Below are 16,240 nucleotides of genomic sequence, written 5' to 3'. Positions count from 1 at the left end.
CACATTCTGAGAAAAGGTCATGTGAATTTATGGCAAGAAGAGAATAGTCTGCAAGCCAAGAAGAGGGCTCTCACCAGGAACTGAATCTGTTAGCACCTTGATCTTGACCTTCCCAGCCTCCAGAACTGTGAGAAATGGATGTCTCCTGGTGTCTGGGGTGTTTTATTACGACAGCTACAGTGAAGAAAACCCCCTTTCATTCAACACACACTTGCTCAGTGCCTGCTGTGTGTCAGGTACTGTGCTGGGCACTGGGGATATACAAGTGAGGAGACAGAGCACATGATCAACAGGGGAAAGTCATTGCGGGTAGTGACCAGTGCTTGGAAGGGGAGCACAATAGGTCAAGTGACAGTGAGAACACTAGAGGGGCTCGGTTGCCTTATCCCGGGGCTCAGGAAAGGTCTCCTCAGGACTCTTGACCTATGTAAAGAGAGGCAGCCACGCCATGATCCAGGCTAGAAAAATCCGGATGGCTAACAGCAAGGCCCAGAAGCTGGAGCGCACCTGGGAGGTCTGAGGCCTAGGAGAGTGCATCAACGCATGAAGCAGAGTGAACAAATCGAGAATGGAGGTGGGATGGGATCCCGACCGCAGAGAATATGGTTAGCTTGTGTGAACAAGCTGGAATTTAATCCTAGTGCCACTGGAAGGCCCAGGAAAGTTCTCTGCAGGGGAGGGACATAATACACTTTATAATTTTAAAAGCTCTCTCAGGCTACCGTGTGGGGTCAAGGTTGGGGCAGATGCCAGGATGATGGCACACCTGGGATCACAGTAGCAGAGGTGACAGGAAGTGGGCTAGCCTGACACGTATGTTAGAATTTATAGGACTTTGCCAACAGTCTTGTGTGAGAAAAGATAGCGGACTTCTCCATGAGGGACCAAAGTAAGTGGGTAGATGCTGGAAGACCAGGCAAGAGAAGGCAGAGGAGTGGGCAGGCCGAGGTGCCCTCTGGACCTGTGTGGTTTGAGGTGTTCAAACACCTGGGAGGTGATGGGAGAGATCACATGGCGTGAGGGAAGCGCTAAGTGCAATTAGAGATGAGGCTGGTGGGTGCCCAACATTCAAAAAGGGACCAGTTCGTGAGAGAGTTCAGTGTTCAGGAGAGGCTAGTAGCACAGGTCAGAGAAGGAAGCTGTGAAAAGGCCAAGGACAGACACCGCAAAGACCACTGGGAGAGCCAATGAAAGGAAAAACACTGGATTTGGTAAGATAGAGACAAAATGTGGCTAAAAAAAAAAAAAAAAAAAAAAAAAAGTAGCCTCCGCAGGCGCAGGACAGAGGACCAAGTGAGGCAGCTGATCAGGAAAGAGGCAGAACAGAGGGGACGGGCAGTAGCCCAAAGGGGGTCTAGACTAAGGGAGAGCTGGCTTATTTAGTGGGTGGGTGACAAAGCCTGCTGTATGCCAATGGGAACAAATTCATGACCTCATGACTGAGGAGGTTAGAGGTGGTTGTAGGAAGGTGCTAGAAACCATAGGACCCAGAAAAAAAAGCAGGAGTCAGACAGAGAAGCACGGACACGTGCACTGTCTCTGCAAGGGACACAATCACAGGTATAGAGGGCAGAAGGGCTGGAGGACGCAGTGGGGACAGACAAGCAGTTCCCTTCTGACTGCCCTACTTTCACAGGGAAGCCTGAGGCCAAGGCAGTAGCTGAGAAGGGAAAGCAGGGAGGGAAACCACTGTGGCAGGACCACAATTCGAGGGGAGGAACTGGAGTGAAATGGCCACCACGGGGCCTGGCCTGCTCAGGGCCCCTCAGCTGCAGGGCTGGGGTGGCAGTGGGCAGTGAAGACAAAGTTGGGTTCATGCCGAGCAGGAGGGTCTGCCACCCCAGCCGGGTCCGCAGTCACTACCAGAGGACCAGGACATGTCCATCATTTCACATATCTCAGCAATACAGACCAAGTTGAAAGGCATGAAGAAAAATGATTTTTCTGATTCAGCAGCCAGTAACAGGACCCGTCACTTAAACAAGAATTTATTTTCAGGACTGTGCTTTTACTATAGATTAAAATTTAATATAATTTAATTCACATATAAAGACAACTCTGGAGACTATGTGGATATGACACGGCCTGGGGTTCAGTGAGTAACTGAGGTCACGACACACTCAGGCCTGGGCAGATACCAACTTGCTCATGCCGGAGAAGTAGGATTTCTCTCTTTCACTCATCACTTCAAAATGCAGTGGCCTCCTGCAGAAGTTGCACTCGGCTGAGGAATGTGGCTTGAGTTCCAGACCCACTCTCTTCCACGTGGCCAGCAGATTCTCTGTGAGGAAAAAGTTTTTAAAAATTGAAGGGAGTGGGGCGCCTGGGTGGCTCAGTTGGTTGAGCGTCCGACTTCGGTTCAGGTCATGATCTCATGGTCTGTGGGTTTGAGCCCCGCGTCGGGCTCTGTGCTGACAGCTCAGAGCCTGGAGCCTGCTTCCGATCCTGTCTGTGTCTCCCTCTCTCTGCCCCTCCCCCGCTCTCACTTTGTCTCACTCTCTCAAAAATAAATAAATGTAAAAAAAAAAAAAAAAAAAAAAAAAAAATTGAAGGGAGTATGCATGCAAGAGAAATGCAAACATTGGCCTACACAAAAAGTCAAACACTGGGGCGCCCGGGTGGCTCAGTCAGTTAAGCATCTGACTTCAGCTCAGGCCATGATCTCATGGCTCGTGAGTTCGAGCCCCACATCGGGCTCTGTGCTGACAACTCGGGAGCCGGAAGCCTGCTTCAGATTCTGTGTCCCCCTCTCTCTCTGACCCTCCCCTGCTCGCACTCTGTCTCTCTCTCTCTCAAAAATAAACATTAAAAAAAAAAAAAGTCAAACACAAACGTTGCCAGAGGCATTATTTTCATAACAGTCAAAAAGCAGAAACAACCTAAATGTCCATCAACTGATGGATAAACACAATGTGTACGTCCATACAAAAGATTATTTGGTATAAAAAGAAAGTGAGGATTCAGGCTACGACACAGGTGAACCCTGAAAACACTGTGCTGTAAAGAAGTCAGGCATAAAGAACCTATGTAGGGTATGATGCCAGTTATGTGAAATGTAAAGCATGGGCAAATCCACAGAGGCGGAAAGGGGTCAGCAGCTGACAGAGGCTGGGGAAAGGGGACGGCATGGCTGCTCATGGGTATGGGGTTTCTCTCCAGGGTGATGAAAAGGTCCTGGAATCAGATAGTGGTGACGGTTGCACAGCATCATGATGGACCTAAGACCCCCAGAACTGTGTACTTTAAAAGGGTGAAATTTGTGGTATGTAAATTATATCTCAATAATGCGGTTTTAAGGCAAGCAGGACCACCTGAGGAGGCTCAGGAGGCAGAAGCAACCTGTGGCTGAAAGCAGCTCCTGGATCTCTGCCTTCAGGTTGGACATGGGGGTGCTGAGTTGCGTTGTACAGAACCACAAGCAGTATAAAACACTGAACAATTACGCTTATCAGAAGGTGTTGGGGCGGGGGGGGGGGGTTGCTTCAGGGACTGCACCTCAGGGGAATCGAAGCCCCAGGCCGAGCCCCAGAGGGCCAGGGCAGACTAAAGCCTTCAGAGGCCTCTCTCTACTCCCCAGCCGTCACCGTGCATCTTTGAGTCACCCTGACAAGGGGGCAATGGAAACGGTGGGTGGATGAGCAGGCTCCCTCAGAGCTTCTAAAAGCAGGCGTATACCCCTTAAAGTGAATCAAACAAATGTCTTTTACAGTTTTATACCATCTGAGAGCATTCTTAATTACCTGGAGAAAGAAACAGTTCTGAATGCCTTTGAAGGGCTTCGATTATACATACCACAAAGACAGCTTTATGCTACTCTCCAGTGAGGAGGTCCCGGCACTCTCCAGGTACTCACCAAGGAAGTAGTTCATCATCTGCGGTGTGTGGTGAGGAGTCGGGGCGATCCGTAGGAGCTCCTCCCCCCGGGGCACCGTGGGGTAATTGATTGCTTGGACATAGATGTTATGTCTGCTCATTAGTTCATCACACACTTCAGTGTTTTTTGCGGCATCTGCAACCTAAGTTTGACAACAGAAGGTAAGGTCACAACAGCATGGACTGCCTCTTAGCAGCAATTCTAATGCACACGGCACTCAGGAGGCTCAGGCTCGAGCAGCAGTGCAAGCCTGCAACTTAAAGGGCCCAGCTGTGCTTAGTATGGTCCGGGGGATGGAAACCACATAAGAAGCCAATTTCACACTGATCTCCCTCCCAAGCTTCAACTTCAGTTGATGCCAGCTAATTCTCCTATCCAGGGATGTGCATACCGTGGGAATGAAGCAGCTTTGATTGTACTAGCTGTATTAATTCTACTAATTCAACTGTGACACCAACAGGCTACTATTTACAGTGGAAAGGGCAAGACCTATTTCAAAATTAACTGAATAAAAAGCCATACTTCAAAGCGAGCCAAATTTAGGCTCCCGGGACTTTTCAGACAGAAGCTTTGTGTTTACCCTTTTAAGGCCAGTGTTGCGGAGAAGGAACCTCTGCTCTAGCCTGCTGGGTTCAAAGCCTTCATTTTCACTGTGAAGTCAGCCAAAGGCAGCAACGAGCACAGGGCCACTGACTACAGCCCCCTGGCCCAGCAGCCCCCCTGCCTCCCACAACTTCAAGAAGGCACGAAACAGAACATCTCACACGTCATGTGCAGAGGCACAGCCCCCAGCAAGTCCAGTCACAGACAGGTCATTACCCGGACAGGGATGATGTGACTGGGGCAGTGGACAACCGGGAGGCCTGCGTCCATGAGCATCTGCCTCATGAGCTTGACGTTGCGTTGGTGCTGGCGGCGAAGCGCCCGCCCCTCAGCACTCTTCAGGATCCGCACAGACTCCAGGGCTCCAGCCAGCAGCATGGGCGGCAGGGAGGTGGTGAAGATGAAGCCAGCTGCATAGGACCGTACCGTGTCGATCAGAGAACTTGTGCTGGCGATGTACCCTCCAACACAGCCAAAAGCTTTGCCTAGGAGGAGACAGACACATTTACTATAGCAACTGCCCCTAAATGTACCAGCAAGACGCTGCCCAGCCTTAGAGCATCTTTGTCTCCTCAATGTGCCCTAAGACTATAAAGTAAAGGGATGTCCACCGATTTCTGAAAGGGAGAAAGTTGAGGAGGTTATGAAAGGGTCCTCCCCTAATTCACATGGCCATGCTGGTATCTGACTAGGATCAAAGGACAGGTCTCCACAGCAGGCCTAGCACTGAGAGACCCATCCCGTGCGCCTGAAGAGCATGCCACTGTGTCTCTTCCCACCCGGACTGGCTGCTCCCCCAGTGGGCAGGGCGCCACCTCCCACGTTGTACATGGTACGTGGTGCATGCTCTCTGGGACAGGATCAGAATCGTGCTGCTGGTAATGTCCTCTCGCCGTGAGCATTCCCCCGGAGGCTAGAATGTAACCCAGCTAAGACATGAACTGTTTTGGTGTGACCAGAATGGTCTCCTACCTAAGTAAACACTGAACTCTGACAAGCAGCATCGCCCAGAGAAAAATGAAAACTCAGAACCTGTTAGGGTTGATTTAGGGCCCACCTCACTTTTTGATTCTCCTCAAATCCCTTTGTATAATCTGTAGCTCAAGTTTCAGGATTAAGGGCTCGAGAAGAGTCCTTCTAGATGTTAACATTGTGTTCTGTAATTAACATTCCTGCTTGAACCCCACACAGGGCTGGGTTGGTGTAAGCTCTTACAGTGGAAAATTTCTCTCTCCAGTCTGTTCCAGCTCACAATGACTACACCTTCACAAAGCCCGCATCACAAGAGCTCTTTGAAAGAAAATGGTTGCTGTAATTAGGACATACGAACAAGTGCTCTTCTCCTGGCAGGGGCTCTACCCTGAGACCCCTGACCTCTCCTGGTTTGCCCAAGGTTCTCAGCCCCTAGACAGTGCTGGTGGACACTCTTTTAGGCCCGCCCTTCCTTAATGCAGGCTGTAAACTGGCATTTCAGCAGAGTGCTACACGGGTCTCCAACTGCCTTTTTTTTTTTTTTTTTAAATGTTTATTTACTTTTGAGAGAGAGAGAGAGAGAGACAGAGCTTGAGAGGGAAGGGCCAGAGAGAGAGGGAGACAGATAATTTGAAGCAGGCTCCAGGCTCTAAGCTGTCAGCATAGAGCCTGATGTGGGGCTCAAACCCACAAACCGTGAGATCATGACCTGAGCCAAAGTCAGACGCTTAACCGACTGAGCCACCCAGGAGCCCCCCCTGCCTTACTAACTTTTGAAATCTTCAGAGTTTTACAGGTCACATTTTCATCTTAGACTCCTCATAGGCAAAGAGAAGGTCTATGGTAATTGCTTGCAACTGTTTACTTATCTTCTCCACAAAAACTGAGGTAGGGCTTGTTAGCTCCCTTATACAGGTGTCCCTACTTTTCAAAAGTTGTTATGCCACTTTGCTTTTATGAAAGACCTACATTAGTACTTGGTTTTCACTCACCGGAAGAAATCTGAGAGGGCTTTCACTTTTATGAGAAAAAGTGGAAGGTGAAAATAGCCGCCAGTGTTTGGCACCGCGTACCCCAAGCAACGAAAGTGGCCCTGCCCAGCCCTATCCCCGGGAAGCACAGGCGGCACCCCAGCGTCAGGCCACCAGAGCTTTGATCTGCGTCTGTGAGCACCTGTGTCTTTGCTTTATGCCATCTTGTCTTACGAAACGTTTCAAAGGGACACTCCACTTTCAGGTAGTGGGGAAACCTGTATCGGTAAGGAAACTGAGGTGCAGCTCCAGGTTACACAGCCAGGGAGCTATGCAGATGGGATTTATGGCCAGCAGGCAACATGGCTACAGCGGCCAGCCCCATGAGATAATGCTTCTCACCTAGGAGGAGCAGATACAGAGTAGCCAGAGTGAACTGCAATGGTCTCCATGTAGTGGGCACAGAGCTCAGTGCTTCACACACCTGAACCCGTAGGTCCCAACAAATGCTCTAAAACATGGCTAGGATTCTTCAATATAATGGAACAATCTGAAGTACAGAGAGTAAACGCTGTTGCCATGTAGCTAGAACCGCAACTATGTTTGGAATGAGCTCGGATGGCAACAAATGGTATTTGTCATATTAGGCTGTGAGATTTAATTCTGGGAATCATGCCTCCACGATTCAAGGGATTCTGCTAAGCTGTGCCACCACAGAGAATATACAAACTCATCCAGAAAGTGGCCCAGTGGCCCAGTGGCTATCACACTGTCTCTTCACCTGACCCCAGTTAGTCCTGGGGCCTTGATAGGAAGATACAACTTTATTTTTAAAAATTATTTTAAAGTTTATTTCTTTTTGAGAGAGAAAGAGGGGCAGAGAGAGGAGAGAGAGAATGCCTAGCAGGCTGTGCACTGTCAGTGTGGAGCCCGATGCGGGGCTCGAACTCACAAACCACAAGATCATGACCTGAGCGATGCTTAACTGACTGAGCCACCCAGGAGCCCCAGGAAAATATAACTTTAGTGCAGATTACAGAATGTGCAGAGTATACATACCAAGCGTTCCAGAAATGATGTCCATTTTGGGCATAACTCCGTCACGATCACCAATCCCTCCACCTCGAGCCCCATACAGTCCCACGGCATGGACCTCATCCACAAAGGTGATTGCTCCAAACTCATGCGCCACATCACATAGCTCTTCCAGTGGGCACACTGCCCCTGAGGAAAGAACACAGACTGCCTTGAAGAGCTTGCTACTTCACAAATTTCTGCTTGGTAAGAGTCAGTCAGAACAAAACAGCTTATGTTCTAAAGATATCATTTTTAATACTGGGAAAGACAATGAATTTCCCCGTTTCTAGTTTATCTAAGGTTCTCAGAGCTTAGTAAAAGCCAGAATAAAAAAAACCTACGTTCCCTCAAACCTATACAATGTCCACCAAATACGAATTCCTAGCAGAATGAAAAGAAACTGCAAAAACAAAATAAACATTACACTTTATTTAAAGAGTCCAGGCCCAGCTTGTTTTTCATTTAAGTGAATTTCAGACTGGCCTCTACTTAGACTTACCATCCATTGAGTGGACGGTTTCAAAGGCGACAATCTTGGGGACCGAGGGGTCAGATCTTTGTAACAGTTCTCTGAGGTGGCTGACGTCATTGTGGCGGAAGATGTACTTTGGCACTCGGCTGTTCCGAATCCCTTGGATCATGGAGGCATGGTTCCCAGAATCAGAGTAAATCTCACAGCCTAACAGGATACAAAAAACCTCACTATTTATCAAGCCATCTGCACCAAAGACAAATTATTTCCTAGACAGTCAGGGACAACAGACTTTGCCCTGAAAGTGCTGCTTTGCCCAGTAGGAAAGACACTGCTTGCCAGTTTCTTCCTGGGAAAACCATGAACTAGTGCTTCTCTTTTGAGAAGGCCCATAGGTGTAGAATAGAATAACCACTGGGCAGACAACCAATCTGCTCTTAAATCTGGCCACCTCATTCCAAACTTTATCAAAAGATAACTACCAATGATTAACAGAATTCTCCAAAGGATTTTCCTAGCATACAACACACATTTGAAGCAATTAGCTTAAGGACAGCCCTTCAAATCTGCTTCTTCATTAGTATCATTTGCTGCTGGAACTTTTCATGTGCAGTGAGCACTTGATGCTCAATTCAAGGAAAAATGCTCCCAGATACTATCACTGCTCTTAACTGTTTTTGGTAAGCCCTCTTTGTTGTCAATATCCCTGCTATTACTAGGACACTCAAAAAACTCTAAGGCACCCATGACAGGCTTCCTTACCCGGCATCATCCTAGCCAGAGTGAACAGGGTCGAGTCGTTGGCCACAAAGCAGGAGGAAAACAAGAGTGCTGCATCTTTCCCATGTAAATCAGCCAGCTCCTGCTCCAGGTCCACATGGAATTTACTAGTTCCTGAAATATTTCTAGTACCACCTGCTCCAGCACCATGTTGTTTCAAAGTGTCCCTTTTATTTGAAGAAAAAAAAAAATTGGGGAGGGAGCAGAAAATAAATCTCATGGTTCTGAACACTATGTGCATCATTCCTCTCCCTAGGAGCTAGGATACTGAACTTTACATTGATCTAGCACTCTCTCATGGTGAAACCAGGAGCCAGAAGTTTCAACTGACTTCATCTTCAGACTAGGTGGCATTTGATGTCAACACCAGGATGATGATACCCTGAGGATAACTCCAGGGATCAAAAACAAGTGTTCGTTTATCAATCAACTAAGTACTTAGTATTAGCTGAGTTAATTTACTAAGGCTTCTTTATTCTGACAAATACCCTTCTCTCCAAACACATCAGTCGCTACATGGACATCCTGGATGGCGGTTACCTGAACCTAAACCCTCCGAAAACCAGTCACATAATGTTAGGATTTATCTACCAACACACCTCAGACTGGACTCTCTTTAGCAAGCCTCCTTGGAGACTTTGACAAGCAACTCTCTCAAGTGTCCTCAGCCAGGCAAACCTCCTAAAGAACATGAATGACAGGATCTACCATCTTTTTTTTTTTTTTTTTTTAATTTTTTTTTTCAACGTTTATTTATTTTTGGGACAGAGAGAGACAGAGCATGAACGGGGGAGGGGCAGAGAGAGAGGGAGACACAGAATCGGAAATAGGCTCCAGGCTCTGAGCCATCAGCCCAGAGCCCGACGCGGGGCTCGAACTCACGGACCGCGAGATCGTGACCTGGCTGAAGTCGGGCGCTCAACCGACTGCGCCACCCAGGCGCCCCAGGATCTACCATCTTTTTAAATGTCTTTTTGAAGTAGCTTTTCCTCCAGTGCTGCTAGATTTATAGCTCTCCATCCGAAGTTTCAGCAGGGATGCCTCTGTGCAAGGCTGCCTGGTGTTAAAGGCACACTCACTTAAGGAGTGGTAGTGGGTGAATAGACAGGAGCAGTCAATGAGCCAATAAACTTGAACCCTCATACACAAAGGGGCTCTACCAACTACTTGTGCGCTCGAGTTCTTTTAAAAGTAATCCGCAGAGGGGCGCCTGGGTGGGTCAATCAGTTAAGCGCCTCTTAGTTTTGGTTCAGGTCATGATCTCACGGTTCGTGGCTTCAAGCCCCACATCGGGCTCTGCACTGACAGTGTGAAGCCTGCTTGGGATTCTGTGTCTCTCTGCTCTCTTCCCCCACTTGCCCTCTCTCTCTCAAAAATAAATAAACATTAAAAAAAATTTTTTTAATTAAAAAAAGTAATCTGTAGATATTTTCAAAGGCTGAGAATAGTATTTTGCTATGGTACACTTTCAGCTGCTAAATATTCCCCCCATAAAAGATCCAATCCCTCTAAATCATCAATGTCTTGCCAAATAATTGGCAATTTCAGCGGTATCTGAAAGCTGAGGGCTACTTACATGACTGCCCCACACACTCGTGGATGGCGACTCATTCCTAGGTAGTCATTGCTACACCAGACCGACACCTGCTTTTTGGTGATGAGAGAGTCCGAATAGTCATCCGCCATGGGAAAGATGTGTGCCCTCCGGTTCACAGTTTTAAAAACTCGATAGGTATGGTCATTTTTTTTCTCATCAATTTTCTTCTCAAAGAAACGATCATATTGAAAAGTGGAAACAGCTAAAAACCAAAGATGGGACAGTCTGATGGTTAGGAAGCACATCTGGGCTTTGGCAAAAGACCTGGGTTCCAACCCCAGCTTGGTCATCTAATGGCAGGGAGATTCTGGACAAATTAATGAAGTACTCATGTGGGGAAGTTACATGACATCCTCATCTTGAGATTGTGAAGCTTTCAAATGAGACTGTGTATGTCAACTGTTTAATACAGGGCTAGGGCACAGAAAGGTAGGTATTAAGGGACAGAAGGCAGGTTACCAACAGGATTTGTATTTACTATGGCCAAGAACACCTACTTGTATCAAGCAAAACACATAGCTTTTAATCCACAACTCACCATGCAATCTTGTATTTAATCTAATGTATGTTTACGTTAAAAACCCTCTCCTGCATCAGGCAAATAATGATGAGACGTACATTTTGGCAAGTTATCTTGAAGAAGATGGGATACTCTTTCTGGTCTTTGCTTTCGCATGATATCCTGGAAGTTCTTCAGCAACCCACTTGGCTCCCCACTGTCGGTCTTCACACTAATCACACTGGGGTTCACTGAGGTTTGGGCAACCTCTGTAACAAAAGTAACAAGTGAAGGGAACCAACATTCTATTGAGTTCACAATATTGAATTGTCAAAATATTGTCAAAAGTGAATTACTGTCTAGTTCACCAAAAAAAACTGATCATAACCAAAGTTAGTAGTAACTGAGTGTATGAAGTTTTCTCCCTCCCTTTTATTTTAATGGTCAACACCTGGTGTTGTTTTCTTTTGTTTTCAGAGCTACCAGACAGCTTTAATAAACATTAAAGTCCAAAGCTTTCTAGCCGGTTGGCATGCCTTCCCCACCTTCCCACTCCACCCAACCCTAATCTCAATTTTCTTCACGGAAAACAATTCCAGCCATATGCGTCATTTCTGCTGGTGAGGTTTTCTGGGGACCTTGGGTGCTCTGTGGACATAGCCACAACTGGAATTAAGGTTGCCTCTTAATCACCATCAGTAAGACACACAGCTTGGGAGTCCTAAGACCATCAATTATTGCAGTATTATTTTTTTACCTTTTATCCCACCAGATAGCAGGAAAGAAAGAAAGGGCAGTTTTGTAACAGCTTACACCATCAGGGTATTTTCAGAAATGAAGCAGTTACTATAAAAGGTAGTCATATCCTACACACACACCAGGAAGAAAGTCCCACATTTTGTCATATGGTCCTCGGACTCCTATCTTGATGACCTTCTTCCTTGGCCCTAAAAGAGGAAGTTTCTATACAAATACTACCCTAATAAGAGCTCATACATAAATCTGGAGGATCAAAAGAACCAAAAGGACCTCTGTACTCCTCCTAATGGTTCCAGTCATCTGTTTACCTTTCCTCACGGCATGCATTTCCTGCACATCCTCCTGAAGCTCTAGACTGGCTTTGCAGAAGACGCTGCTGCCCTTCTGGCTCATCTGGGCTGCCAGGAAAGGGCATTTGCTCGCAGTGCCCTGGCTTGTGGCAAGGGAGGGATGTCCAGACGGAATCTGTGTGCCATCTGGAGTCTGCTGGGATCCATCAGGAACCTGCTGACCCTCGACTTTGGCAGTTTTGTCCTCTGGGGGGTGAAATGGAAAAACTGAAGCATCAGATCTGGTTGCACAACACGCAAGAAAGCCCCTTGTTTCTTTCTCTTATTGCCTCACAGAGAAGTTTTATACTTACTCTACCCCCACATTTTAGGCACAAGTTGACTTTTATTAGATTCTGCTAATTGAACCGTTTTCTCATCTGCCTCACTGGAATCAATGTGCCTGTGAGGAGTTAATTGGCATGATCCAGTTACCTTTCAAACCCACAGTATTTTTCCCTTATAAATCCACCAAAAGTAGTATTTTCTAGTTTTAGACAGCCAACAGTTCTTGAGATGGATTTCAGTAAATCTACCCTAACGACACACAACATATTTCAGGAGGGGACACACTCTTGAAGGTAAGGAGAAATGTTCATAGAATTTTTTCTCTGCTTATATATATATTTTAATTTTTTTAATGTTTATTTTTGAGGAGAGAGCACGAACAAGCAGGAGAGGTGCAGAGAGAGGGAGACAGAGAATCTGAAGCAGGCTGCAGGCTCCATGCTGTCAGTCCAGAGCCTGACGTGGGGCCTGAACTCACAAACCCGAGATCATGACCTGAGCTGAAGTCAGACACTCAACTGACTGATCCACCCAGGTGCCCCTCTCTGCTTATATTTTCAAAACACGTTCTTGACAAAAAGGCTTGCTGTTGCTTAACATACAAACTACTGATTTTCTTCTTAACAAAAGAAATTAGGCTAAAAGTGAACTCTTTACATTTTTGTCTAACAGAATTCAAAGTATTAGTATATGCCAATAAAAAACCACACGGATATCACATACACAGCATCTACTAGCTCATCTAAATGCATCAAACTAGTTCACTGACTTAACACAGTTGGCTGGTAACTGTGCTTCTACTCACAATGACTCTCCTTTCCCCTGAAGCAAACTCATTCACCTTCCTTCTAGTAAAGTCTTATTCTGCATCTTCCTGGAATACTGTGAGTCAGAGGCTAACTTCTACAACTTGGTAAGATGTCTCAATGCAGTTTTCATTAAAATTTTCTATAAAATCAAAAAATTGCTTTGAAGTCCATGTCATTCATTATAAAAGTAATACACATTCACTGTGGGAAATCTAGAAAAAAAGCATTCTATCATTCAAAACATAACCATTGCAGGCATCTTAGTAAATTATGTTTTTTTAAAAACATATTTTTTACATATGTGCAAGTTTAAAAAACAGTTTTACTTATTCTGCATGTGCTTGCTTATTTTGCCCTTTTCATTATAAAGATCAAAATAGCCTGTGAATATCACTTGCAATGGCTGCAACGTCTATCAAGCGAACAAGCCACGTTTTACTCAACTTCCTCTGTACTAGGGACAGAATAGTAAAAGAGGATCTTGACTATTCAGGAAAAACACATAACTAACTCCTAAAAGAGTAAAGAGGAAAAGAAATCCTACACAGGATTATATCCTTTCTGCTTACAAAAAAAAACAAAAAAACAAAAAAAAAAACCACTCCTTTCTTACAAGAAACACATCCAGAGAACACATCTAACAGAGTTTACAAGGTAAATTATTCTCTAGGATTAAGTGAAACCTGAAAAGCCACATCCTCTCCTGGTAGAGCCAGGGAAAAACTACATCCAACTCTGATCTCTTTATTAAAAACAAAATTTAGGGGCGTCTGGGTGGCTCAGTCAGTTAAGCGTCCGACTTCGGCTCAGGTCATGATCTCACGGTTCGTGAATTCGAGCCTCATGTCAGGCTCTGTGCTGACAGCTCAGAGCCTGGAGTCTGCTTCATGTCTGCCTCTCTCAAAAATAAATAAACATTAAAAAAATTTAAAGATTCATACATAAAATAAAGATACATGTATTAAAAAAATCACTACTTTAATGAATTCTATGATTCCATTTATGTGAGGCTTCTAGAGCAGTCAAATTCAGAAACAGAAAGTAGAATGGTATTTGCGGGGGGCGGTGGGGGGGGGAGTTAGTGTTGAATGAGCACAGAGTTTCAGTTCGGGATGCTGAAGAGCTCTGGAAATTGGATGGTGGTTGGGCTCTGCACTGACAGTGTGGAGCCTGCTTGGGATTCTCTCTGTCTCTCTCTCTCTCTGCCCTTCCCCTGCTCTCGCTGTTTCTGTCTCTCTCAAAATAAATAAGCTTAAAAAAAATTTAAAAACATACGAATGTACTTAACACCGCTGAACTGTACCTACAGTTGGTAAGAAATGGTTAAGTTTTATGTTAGGTGCATTTTACCACAATAAAAAAAATAATTTAGAAAAGAAAAAAGTTACAACTTTAAAAGCCAAAAGCTTCCACTCAATTTTGCTGCAAACCTAAAACTGCTCTAAAAAATAAAGCCTATTTAAAAAAAAAAAAGCCAAAGAGCCAAATATTTAATGAAGGAAAGGTTGAACTGGAACATCCCAACTTTATATTTATGTGAATGAGGTACTTATGAACACTAAAACTCCAACAGACATCGAATACAACCCATAACCTGTAAGATGCACACTGGCCACCGTCTCACCTTTCCAGATGGGTAAACTAAAAGTGCATACTTGCAGGGTTAGGATGCCAACCGTGAGATAGTCCATGCAAAGAATCAAGCCTGACACAGAGTAACTCCCTCTGTTACTGTGCCCCCATCACCGCTGTGGACTAGAAGTGCTTCTAGTCTAGTGATGAATGCTAACACTGCCACCTCCTACTTTATTGCCAATGACACTTACTCTCATTAGCCGGAGGGGTTTCTTTGACCTGCTGGCAGTGTACTGTTGAGGTGGACAGGGCCCGAGGGGCTGGCTTGGCCCCAACTTCCATCATCTTAGGGCAGTTTTGGGCATAGAACAACAGAGATTTGCCTGCCTTCTGCAGAAAGGCCTGAGGCACTCTGGATAAGAATGGGCAGCGGCGAACAACAGTCTCCATGTCCGAGAGGGTGCACTGATCCTATAGAAAGACAATGAGTGACATCAACACTTAATAATCAGGCAAATACTATTGCAAGGTCATTGGGTTCAGGTGTTGCCCACAGTTTATAGCAAGGGTACCCTGGGATATAACAAGTCTCACATAATAATGTCTAAGGACAGCATTCATGTGGGACTCAACTAATTAGTGGTGACCATACTCTACCCAGGTCACCAACTTCTCCTTTCATTCCCCAGCTCTACACAAAAGCACCTGCAAAGCAACTTTACCAAGTGAAGTAAATACCGATGATTAACCACCAAGGGGCTGAGACAACAAGGGACAAGTCAGGAACAGGTTTGGGAGGTCAGAGGCTCCTAGAGGAAGATGCACAGTGCAGATAAAACACGTTGGCACACACCCAGGTGGAGAAGTGAGGCTAGGGAAGAAGTCACTGTCATTCATCCAGGCAGAGGACTCGTAGGGATCCTAAACTTCTCCTGGTCCTCACATCCCCAGACCCCAGGAAGGCACCCAGCTGGGCTCTGGGTCCCAGAGGCAAGGATTTCCCTGAGGTCATCCCCCACAGCTCTAACACGACTAAACTGAGAAAGGAGGGGACATAAAGAAGGGCAGGAAAACGAGGGGAAGTACGGTTGGGGCTAACTGGGGAGAGGCAGGAACTATAAAATCGAGGGTGTTGGGTCTGGAGTTAGATCGTAGTCCCGGGCGGGGAGAGGTCAGAGGTTATCCGGGGGTTGAGGGCTCGAGAATAACGGAAAGAGTATGAGAAAGGAATTCTAAAGAAGCGGCCAGCTAAATAGGAAATGTAAGGAGGGAGCTGAATAGGGTACACTGAGGCAGCCCAATGGGCTAAGAATCTGGGAGATGAACGCTGACCCCGAGCAGGCAGGTGATGGGTGCTGTGGGGGATGGGGTCCCAACGTCCGGGAGAGCGGGGCGCGGGCTGGCAAGACACGCGAGGACTTCCTTGCCCGGCGCCGTACCCAAAGCGCGGGCCCTCACCTGCGCGGGGGACTGCAGAGGCGGCGGCGGCTGTGGCGGAGGCGGCAGACACCCAGGCCAAGCAGAACCAAACCGTTGCCCTTGTCCGCGGGAACCCTCAGGCCGCGAGCGGCGTCGCCCTAATATACAGCCAGAGTGAGCGCCGCGCATGCGCCATGGGCGTGGACTTCCTCCGCG

General features: G+C 46.5%; 1 protein-coding gene across 1 annotated transcript; it reads right to left on the bottom strand.

The window, feature by feature from the left end:
• Positions 1–1,972: 1,972 nt before the first annotated feature.
• ALAS1 (5'-aminolevulinate synthase 1) lies at positions 1,973–16,215 on the bottom strand. The gene is made up of 11 exons (XM_045493026.1): positions 16,064–16,215; positions 14,857–15,076; positions 11,913–12,140; positions 10,965–11,114; positions 10,326–10,548; positions 8,732–8,916; positions 7,997–8,176; positions 7,480–7,644; positions 4,694–4,962; positions 3,854–4,016; positions 1,973–2,281 (listed from the first exon to the last, which is right to left on the bottom strand). The coding sequence occupies exons 1-11, from the start codon at positions 16,211–16,213 to the stop codon at positions 2,121–2,123; spliced, it is 2,094 nt and encodes a 697-aa protein (XP_045348982.1). The 5' UTR covers positions 16,214–16,215; the 3' UTR covers positions 1,973–2,120.
• Between the last annotated feature and the right edge of the window lie 25 nt (positions 16,216–16,240).

Source organism: Leopardus geoffroyi, chromosome A2 (genome assembly GCF_018350155.1).
Source record: "Leopardus geoffroyi isolate Oge1 chromosome A2, O.geoffroyi_Oge1_pat1.0, whole genome shotgun sequence".
Taxonomy (NCBI): Eukaryota; Metazoa; Chordata; class Mammalia; order Carnivora; family Felidae; genus Leopardus; species Leopardus geoffroyi.
This window is presented reverse-complemented; position numbering and strand designations above follow the sequence as displayed.